The sequence below is a fragment of the Pituophis catenifer genome, unplaced genomic scaffold (genome assembly GCF_029215685.1).
Source record: "Pituophis catenifer annectens isolate HBS135680 unplaced genomic scaffold, rPitCat1.0.hap2 SCAF_6, whole genome shotgun sequence".
Taxonomy (NCBI): domain Eukaryota; kingdom Metazoa; phylum Chordata; class Lepidosauria; order Squamata; family Colubridae; genus Pituophis; species Pituophis catenifer.
The window spans coordinates 74,550,898-74,561,345 of NW_027256886.1; the positions used below are offsets into that span (position 1 = coordinate 74,550,898).

The 10,448-nt window shown below is 44.9% G+C and overlaps 1 protein-coding gene across 4 annotated transcripts in view; it reads right to left on the bottom strand.

Annotated features, from left to right (window-relative positions):
* The window catches only part of LRRC20 (leucine rich repeat containing 20), a 109,838-nt gene extending 100,112 nt beyond the window's left edge, over positions 1 to 9,726 (bottom strand). For 2 of the 4 annotated variants that reach the window (XM_070945270.1, XM_070945268.1), the window contains exons 1-2: positions 9,493 to 9,575; positions 3,010 to 3,136 (exon numbers count right to left, since the gene is read on the bottom strand). In XM_070945270.1, the coding sequence (XP_070801371.1) occupies positions 3,010 to 3,109 (100 nt within the window). In that variant the 5' untranslated portion in view covers positions 3,110 to 3,136; positions 9,493 to 9,575. Of the gene's footprint in view, positions 1 to 3,009; positions 3,137 to 9,492 lie in introns of those variants that run through there. The other 2 variants (XM_070945271.1, XM_070945269.1) reach the window with 2 other exon arrangements.
* Positions 9,727 to 10,448: the final 722 nt, after the last annotated feature.

The window sequence follows — 10,448 nt, forward strand, 5'->3', positions numbered from 1 at the left end:
AATTCAATTCCAAAAAGATGCTTTAGAACAGGGGTGTCAAACTCAAGGCCCTCGGCACAAATTCGACCCGTAGAGTGCTTAGATTTGGCCCACGGGGCTGCCCTGGAAACAGCAAAGGACAGGCCTGCTCTGCCTTTGCCAGCGAAAACATTTTTTACATGCTTTCGAACTGCTAGGTTGGCAGAGGCCGGGACAAGTAACGGCAGCTCACTCTGTTATGCGGCACTAGGGATTCGAACCTCTGAACTGCTGACCTTTGTGATCGACAAGCTCAGCGTCTTCACCACTGAGCCACCGCATCCCTAACAACCCTTATAAAGCCAAAATCTAACAAAAGCCATTATAGTTTAACATGCTTTCTGGATTGAACAACACTTAACTTAATGTACCTGGACTTTTAGTTTAAAAATCTCCATTTTTAATTAGTTGGTGCATTAAATTCTCAGCTATTCCTACACTCCACTGATGCAGAAATCCTGGGCCAGTGTCTGAAGTTAATAAGGACCCAGTGCAGATTTGAATAAAACAACCCTAGATCAATACCCACAATGATGGAGTTTCTAGCGGTCAATAGACTTCTGCACACCCCAATTACACTATCCTCAGGACTCAGGAAAAGACTGTGCTCCACTCAAAGATGCTGTGACATCAGCAGTCATGCCTTACAGTCTATTGTGACATACTTTATATGGACTGCCTACAACCTGAAAGTTGTAGTGCAAAGGTGTCAAACTGGAGGCCCACGGGTCGCATGTATCACGCACAGGCCACGCCCACCCCAGCTCCGCAAAGGGGAAAAAGTCGCAAAATGACACGACTGCAACATGACGTGGTGAGCTTGACCTCCGTGTTGTAGCTAGTGCAAAGTATAGCAACAAGATTATTTACAAGACAAACCTGCCAAAATAAAGTTGCTATATTCGTTGCCATTAGGCTTCTGGGCCCCATTCACAGCATTTAAATTTTTTAATAATAAAAATTATTATTATTATTATTTTAATTTGATTTATATGCCGCTCTTCTCCGGAGACTCAGGGTGGCTTACAATGCGTTAAGCAATAGCCTTCATACTTTTGTATATTTATACAAAGTCAGCTTATTGCCCCCACAAACTGGGTCCTCAATTTACCTACCTTAGAAAGGATGGAAGGCTGAGTCAACCTTGAGCCTGGTGAGATTCGAACTTACAGTAATTGCAGACAGCTGGTGTTAATCACAATGCTTTTAATCTGCTGAGCCACCAGGCCACCATTTTTAATGGTGAAATACAAAAACATCCTACATCACCAGCAGAAATAATAATTATAAAGTGATTATATGATGATTATGAGTATACAGTGAAGAAAATATATTGATGTAATTACAGTGATTAAAATAAGTTGTGATAAAAGAAAAAATAATTAACAAAACATAATAACTGTAGATAACAATATAAAATTAATTCAATCCCTAAGCTTATCATTACATCTAGTCCGTATAGCAATGTATTATGCCATGTTCTGATTTTTAGAACACATAAGAGTTTTCAAAAATAGATAACTTATATTGGATCTTGGATCTATTCCTTAACTGTAAGAGTAATTTATTTTCATTGTGAAAAATTATCCTTATCCTCTTTAATAACATACACTATTGCCATACTGTAGTTTGCTTTTTTGACTTAGACAGTACAAATCAACAGCCACATTGATTTGTACATTCTGGTCTATATGATTTATTGTTCCAATCCAGTGAATTGTAGTTTGCTCAACAAAGTATGGTTAAACAATCCATGACATGGTGTGATACGAGAACCAAGTCATAATGTACCGGTAGTCAGTTTGCCTTTGACTTGGTATATTGTACAACCCTGGTTTGCAATCAGCCATGGTTTAAAATTTAATATGATGCGAGACTGCAGTCATATGCACGCTAAGATATATATATATATGCCTGGAGTTGTTACACTGTGATATAAACTATCTAGGTCCATGATGGCAAACGTACGGCACGCATGCCACAGGTGGCACGGAGAGCCCTCTCTGTGGGCACGCCAGCTGTTACCCCAACCAGCTCCAGTGCACATGTGCATGCCTCCCACTGGCCAGCTGGTCTTCGGGTCTCTGCCGCGCATGCGCGGGAGGTGGGGCACATGCATGAGGGGGTGCAGGTTGGTGCAGGCAGCTTTCCAGACCCAAAATGGGGCATGGGGGCGTCCCCCCATGCCCCATTTTGGGTCTGGAAAGGTGCCTACACCAACCTAGAAACCAAAACGGGGTACAGGGGGCAGGGCACTTGCACAGGGGGTGGGGGGCATGCAGTGGGGCACGTGCATGCATTTTGGGGGTTCGGGTACACGCATGTGCATTCGTGCATGCATGCTTTGGACACTCAGCACCAAAAAGGCTAATCATCACTGATCTAAATCTTGAAAATCCAATCAGAGCCTTCTTCGCTGTTGGAGACTTGACTGGATTGTGATGAACCAGAACATCTGGTCTAGTGATTCCTTTCCCTTCCCTGTTGCTATTGTAGAAAACCAGTTTGATGGTAGAGCCTGGTATAAGTATGATCCACCTAATTACAGGCTCAATTCTTGGCACTTCTAGGAGAATGGACAGGAAGTCCCTCATTTTCAGGAATAGACTGAGAATGTCTCCTGAAAAGCCATTAATTCTTGCTGTAGTCAATACTGGATCATCTAGCTCAGTGTTTCTCAAACTTTAAGACATGTGATCTTCAACTCCCACAATTCCCCAGCCAGTTTCCAAGTTTGAAAAACACCGATTTTAGCTTAATATATAGAAGCAGTCCCCAACTTGCAACAGTTCATTTAGTGACCATAAACTTAACAACAGTGATTCATTTAACAACTGTGGCAAGAAAGGTCATTAAAAGGGGCAAAATTCACTTAACAAATGTCTCGCTTAGCAACAGAAAATTTGGTCTCAATTGTGCTTGTAAGTTGAGGACTACCTGTAATGGCATCCTGAATTCTGGAAAAAAAAAATCCAACAGTGGTTAACTTACCAAGAGAATCTGCTTGATTTTCAACTGTTTCATTCACCTTCTTAGCTACTCTGGCAACAGCTTCACCCATTTTTTTCTCCATGCAGGTATGTCGAACCATAAAAATCCTTTAGGGAAGTTCCTACAGCTAAGCAAACAAAAAACAAACAAAAAAAATCAAAACAGGCTCCACAGCGCTAATACCTCACAAAGGGTTAGAAAGCAGCTTTTCTGAAAGAAAGAAAACATTAAGTCAATGTGTGCCTAAAATTTACTGAGGTCTGCTAATGTTTAACAGATTGTTCCTTCGATGAGCTGGACTTTTACAGAGAAACAAATTCAATAAACAGGTGCATCTTGGAACATAGCTCTCCATCCGGAACATGAATGTTCAAAAGAAAGTAAATTTGGAAAAAGCTTATATACTAATGTTGGAAGAAATGTCCACCTGGGTTCAGTTCCAAGTGGGGAGAAACACACTGGAACCATGCAGGCTATTTGGAAAAATGGTTTAATGGTGGACAGAACCACATGGTTTGAGGTCCTGGGCAAAATGAGCACATGGAATATATATATAAAAGTGGCTTAGTGTTGTGGCCAGTCAGCAGCCTGTGCAGCTAGTAGCTGATTCTGACAGCGAGGAGGCTGGTGTGGTGCTGCGCCAGCAGCCTGTGCAGCTGGCACTCGAGTCAGACAATGAGGAGGCTGGAGAAGATGTGGTGCCAGAGGCAGGGATTCAGCCAGGGCCTTCAGAACCTCCAGAAGCTTCCATGGGTGAAGAGGAAGAAGAGGAGGAGCCTCTTCTCAATGCACGGGCGCGCAGAGCTGAGAAAAGGCAGGAGTGGCTCCTCAGGAGGAGGTCTCCTCGAGAGTAAGGCCCTGGCCACTCCCTTCGCCTATTTAAGGAGGAACCCCGACTGAAGCAATTTTCAGGGAACAACTTAGTTCACTTTCCTTCATGTCTTGAGCTTAGTTCTTTTATCAGTTTCCTGCAAATTGCTTCTGGGCTTTCTGCCAATCCTAGTAAGATTACGATTATTTATTCTTTGGATACTTGTAGGCTGTTAAGAAAGTTAATTAACAGCCTTTGTTTGAAAAAGACTGATTTAATTTAATAAACTAAGGTTTGTACAGATATTGTGTGTGCTGCGTTCTTTGGGGTCCGTAGCTGGGGCAGAACACTTATGACCATTTTTCATACTTACGACTGTTGCAGCAGCCCCATGGTCATGTGACCAAAATTCAAAAGCTTGGCAACTGCTTCATATTTATAATGGTTGCAGAGTCCTGGAATCATATGATCACCTTTTGTGACCTTCTGACAAGCAAAGTCTATGAGGAAGCCAGATTCACTTTACAACCGGGTTACTAACTGCAGTAATTCAGTAACTGTGGCAAGTAAGATCTTAATTGGGGCAAAATTCACTTAACTGTCTTGCTTAGCAAGAGAAATTTTGGATTCAACTTTGGTCATAAATCGAGGATTATCTGTATGCTTATTTTAGAGGACAAGATGAATGCATTTTATAGTTTTTTCTGTATTGAAGTTGTAGGATGGAAGTTATTCTTTTTCTGTATATTTTTCTTTCTTTTTCTGCACCCCACCCCCAATTTTGCTTTTTCCGTGACTCACCATTTTTTCCCTTATTTACTTTCCTGTATTTACAGTTAAACAATCTGTTGACATTTAATAAAGTCTTAGAAAATAAAAAGCATTCATCCAGATTTTAAGAAGGCCAGGATAAAGTAGCCTAATCTTTCATGTCTTTCATTCTGTCTCCTAACTCTAACCACTTAAACATTTATAGATGTGGGAAGTAAAATATGATCCAATCACATAATGGCTGTGAAAAAGAAACAACTTTAGACAACACTAGTCACGGTGATAAGTGATTCAGTATTTCTGGTTGTTTTTTGTTTTAATGAACAAGCCAGAATCAGAAACCAAGGCCAAAGGACGGTCTCCTTTTATAAGCAAATAAAGTCAATGAATTACCTTCACATACTTGTGTGGCACTCGAGATCCACAGAACAAAAGCTACTATTTCAGAGTGAAAGCTGAGTCAATTCTGAAGATTCTGGCAGATTCTTCTAAAATGGAGGCCAAAAACCTGTATAATGCTGCCTGTTCAAAGCCGTCAAACCTGAATTCTCTCAAACAGGTCCCTGATTTAAACAAGGGTTTCTGCTTTCATCCGATTTTTAGTTATTTCTTTTTCTTTTTGCTATAGAACAGTGATGGCTAACCTTTTTCTCGTGTGCTGAAAGCGTGCGTGTGTGCAACAGTGCACCGTTTTTGACTTAGCAGGCCTGCCTGCAGCTCCTGGGCCCAAAAACGGGTCGTGTGGGGGGTGCAGTGCACCCCTCCCGCACTCCCTCCCCACCCACCCCGCACACACGACCCCCTCTGCACAAGTGCATGCGTCTCCTGCATGCGCCCCACTAGGGGTGGGTTCTAAAAAAATTTTACTACCGGTTCTGTGGGCATGGCTTATTTTGTGGGCACGGCTTGATGGTCATGTGACAATTCTTTAGGATTTAGCAGAGGTACTGGTCTACTAGGCTTTTAACTGCTTGCAGAGCTGTACCGGTCTACTTATTTGTTTTTGGAGGCACTGGTCTACCCATTTATTTTTGCAGGCATCGGTCTACTCATTTGTTTTTGGAGGCACTGGTCTACCCATTTATTTTTGGAGGCACTGGTCTACCCATTTATTTTTGCAGGCATCGGTCTACTCATTTGTTTTTGGAGGCACTGGTCTACCCATTTATTTTTGGAGGCACTGGTCTACCCATTTATTTTTGCAGGTACCGGTCTACTCATTTGTTTTTGGAGGCACCAATCTACCACCACACTGCCTTTTAACACTGATCAGCTGTAGGGCGGCCCTTTGAAGCCCCATGGCAAGAGTTTAAACAGGTTTTTTCCTTCTAGCCGATCAGCTGGGACTCAGGAAGCAGCAATAGATTGGGGTGGGGCCAATTAAAAGATAAGAATAACGCGGAGGGGGGCGGGGGCGAACCAGTTCACTGATGTCATATCGTCACCGCTACCAGCTCAGCGGAACCAGGCCGAACCAGGAGGAACCCACCATTGCGCCCCACCCCGCACGCACCCTGAAGATGGCCGGCAGGAGGTGCATGCGTAGAGCTGAGCTGGGCAACAGCTCATGTGCCTGCAGAGAAGGCACTGAATGCCAGCTGTGGCACCCGTGCCATAGGTTCGCCATCACGGCTATAGAACTTCACTCCACAGTGATGTGAAATTCATTTGAGCAGGCTATGAGTACATACCCACCTACCTAAAATTAGCAGCATAAGCACTTGCCCAGATCATCAGCTACAACATGGTTGTGGGTCTGAATCTGAAAAAAACCAACACTGTACCAACAGATCAATTTGTGCATGTACATACAATGCATTCAGAAAGTATTCAGACCCCCTTCACTTTTCTCAATTTTGATATGCTGCAGCCTGATTCTACAGTTGTTGAAATTCACTTTTTTTTTCATTAATCTACACCAGGGGTGTCAAACTCGTGGCCTGCGGGCCAGATGCGTCACATGCTGGCTCCGTCCCCACCCAGTTTAGCAAAGGGGGATAACGTCCCGATATGTCATGGTGGCATCACGACGCGAGTTTGACACCCGTGATCTAAACTCAATACCCCATAATGACAGAAGTCCTACACTTTATGGGCAGATTAAATAAACAAATTTCCCTAGCTACAGTAGTATTCAGCATAGCAGGGGCTCCTTAACAGATGTGTAGTTACTGATCTTCTATCTAAACTGCATAGTCTTGTTCTAATATTGCCATCTATGATTTTCAACATTTATACAATCTAACTTCATATTTTGTGTGTGTGAAAGGACTGCATTGTTTGTAGAGAGATCCCATAAAGTTCTGTATTTTTGACCAGTATTGTTTAATTAGTTTGCATATGGCCAAGAATTAGAAGTGACAAAAGTGGACCAGATTAATTCATGGATATAGGTATAAATAATGATTGAGCTGCCTTATGCCCAGATGAACACTTGAGGGCACAAAAGTTTTTTTGTATATCTTTACTGCCTCCTAGTGGTTGGAAAGAGCAAGTGTACATTTAGGATTGGAAAAAAGCAACTATTGTAATCCTAACAGTTGATCTTCTGAACCAACCTTCTTCAAGGAAGCATAAGACGCATCCATAATTGTGTGTTCTCCAAATATATCTGGATTGCCACAACAGTTGAGTTTAGTATGCCATCATTCAGTGTTTTCTAGCCTTCGCAACTTGAAGACATGTGAATTTCAACTCCCAGAATCCTCCAGCTGGCTGGGGAATTGTGGGAGTTGAAGTCCACCCATTTTCAAGTTGTCAAGGTTGGAAAACGTTACCAAAAGTGAACAGCATCCACAGCTTCATTGCCCACAATAGTGTGATGTCACAGGGGGTTGATCCTATGCTAAACTAGCCTAGGATGTACAGGTAGTCCTCGACTTATGACCACAATCGAGGCCAAAATTTCTGTTGCTGAGACATTTGTTAAGTGAGGTTTGGCCCATTTTACAACCTTTCTTGCCACAGTTGTTAAGTGAATCACTGCAGTTGTTAAATTAGTAACACGGTTGTTAAATAAATCTGTCTTTCTCCATTGGTTTTGCTTGTCAGAAGATTGCAAAAAGGTGATCACATGACCCTGGGACCTTGCAACCATGAGTCAGTTGCCAAGTGTCTAAATTCTTGATCACATGACCTTGGGAATGCTGCAACAGTAGTAAATGTGGGGAAAAAAAGGTCATGTCACTTTTTGCAGCGCCAATGTTACTTCAAATGGTCTCTAAATAAATTGTTGCAAGTTGAGTTAACTACCTGCAGTTAATAGGCCGTGTTTTATAGCATGCCGCTAACTGTATTATCCAATCCAGGCCAAATGTGATTATTCAGCAGATTTGTAGTTCAACCATTTATTTATTTATTTATTTAAGAATCCTGCATACTGTATACTGCATGAATCAAAAAGAGGGCTGCGAAAATATTTACAGACCCCTCGCATCCTGGACATAAAACTGTTTCAACTCCTATCCTCAAAACGACGCTATAGAGCAGTGGTCCCCAACCTTTTTATCGCCGCGGACCAATCAGCCTTTGATAATTTTACTGTGGCCCGCTGAGCGCGCGCAGGGGTGGGGGCTTTGGGCCACACGTGCGTACCTGCGCGGGGCTCTCTTCCCTGGAGCCTTTGCGCACGGCCCAGGAGCTTTTGCGCACGGCCCAGGAGCTTTTGCGCACGGCCCAGGAGCCTTTGCGCTGCAGCGTTCATGTCCCCCGGCCGCTGCGCAGCCCGGTGCCAGGTACTCCACGGCCCGGCACCGGTCCGCGGACCGGGGGTTGGGGACCACTGCTATAGAGCACTGCACACCAGAACAACTAGACACAAGAACAGTTTTTTCCCCGAACGCCATCACTCTGCTAAACAAATAATTCCCTCAACACTGTCAAACTATAAGTCTGCATTACTATTAATTTTCTCATCGTTCCCATCACCCATCTCCTCCCACTTATGACTGTATGACTGTAACCTTGTTGCTGGTATCCTTACAATTTATATTGATATTGTTTCCTGATTGCTTATTTGTACCCTGTGACTATCATTAAGCGTTGTATCTTATGATTCTTGACGAACGTATCTTTTCTTTTATGTACACTGAGATCATATGCACCAAGACAAATTCCTTGTGTGTCCAATCACACTTGGCCAATAAAAAAAAATCTATTCTATTCTATTCTATAAATCCAGTGGAATACTAGACATCTCAGCGCAACCTGTGTTTTGATGGTGCAACTGAAAGAAACTTAGCCCACCCACCCCTCCTTTTCCTCCTTAAAAAAAGCCCACCTTTTGCAATTCGTTTGAAGGGGCCCAGTGTTTGGAGAGAGGAAGGACAATGGATTGCGCCAAACACAACCTAACCACAATAAACAGAACGTCCTTCCTCGCTCAGACCGGGAAATCAGCCCGAGTGGAAGACCAGCCATCCGCAGGGGGGGAAAAAAAACCCAGATTGAGCTACGCAAAAGGACCACAACCGCAGCCACTCTGATGTTGTACGTGCTGGAACTCACAAGAGCTTCGCATCACTACCGGAAGTTCGAGTTGTGAGTCACCTTCCTTCCCCCCCCCCCCCCCATCTCCGGGAAAGCAGATCCATTGTGCGCTCCAGTACGCTTTATCTCGGGGGGGGGGGGGTCTCCAACCTTGGCAACTTTAAGACTTGTGGACTTCAACTCCCAGAGTTCCTCAGCCAGCAAAGCTGGCTGAGGAACTCTGGGAGTTGAAGTCCACAAGTCTTAAAGTTGCCAAGGTTGGAGACCCCTGCTTGCAACGAGCTGTTTCTGCGCGGGGAGAGCCTCCATCCTCTGCGCCCCCCCCCCCCCACTTCTGAAGTGCAATTAAGGCTGCGGGATCTTTACTCTCTCTCTCTCCCCACCTGCCCGCTTGCCTTTTTTTGCACGCTTACCGCAAAGGCACAGCAGGGTTGCCTTGTGTCCTGGGCGGCTGCTGGAGCGTAGCGCACCGGCGAACCTCCCCCGGCCATGGAGAAGGACGGGAGCAGCTGGGCCTCCGTTTTTAAATCCACCCGGGGGGGGAGGAGGGAAAAGCTCTCCCGACCAGCCGGACGGAGAACAGCCCCGTAGCCCCCCCCCGCCGGGACCAATGATCATCAGCGGTTGAAGCCGGAGGCCCCGGCCAAGCCGAGCGAAGCCAGGCAGAACGAGCGCCCTCTCTCGTGGGTTCCGCAGGAGGGGAGGATTTAAAGGCAAAGCCCGTCCTCGCCCTCTAAATGGAGAGTCGTCTGATTGAATTTCTTCCTGGACGGATCGTCAATGGTGTTCGGATGGGAGACCACGAGGAAGACCGGGGTGGATGGGTGGGTGTGGAAGCATCTTTCAAGAGACATTATGGGCAACCCCCCCTTTTTTTTTAAATCTCTTGCCAAGGCAATAAAGGATGTGCTTGAGAAGTGACAGCTGAGTTCGACTTGCTGGCTTTGCCTTTTTCGGTGTAGTTACAACAACAACCACACTTCCTGCAAGTAAATTAATCAATTGAGGCATTGAGGAGAGGTAGGTGTCACTTCCAGGATATGATAAACGGGAAAAAAAAAGACGCAGTGAAACAGTCGTGTCTCCATGTGCTTACTTCCCTTTTCCAGAAGAGAGCCACTAGTCCAGTGATGGCTAACCTTTTTGCCGTCGTGTGCCAAAAGCGGGGGTCGCGGGGGGGGTCATGTGTGCGTGTGCCCACATCCATAATTCAATGGGCCCCGCCCTCCCACACATGTGCACGTGACCCCCCCATACTTCTCCCTGCTTTTGGCACACGATGGCCCAGTGGGCCTAGTAGGTCCGTTTTTTGCTCTCCCCAGGCTCCAGAAGCTTTCTAGGAGCAAAAACAGCCTTCCCCATCCTCCCG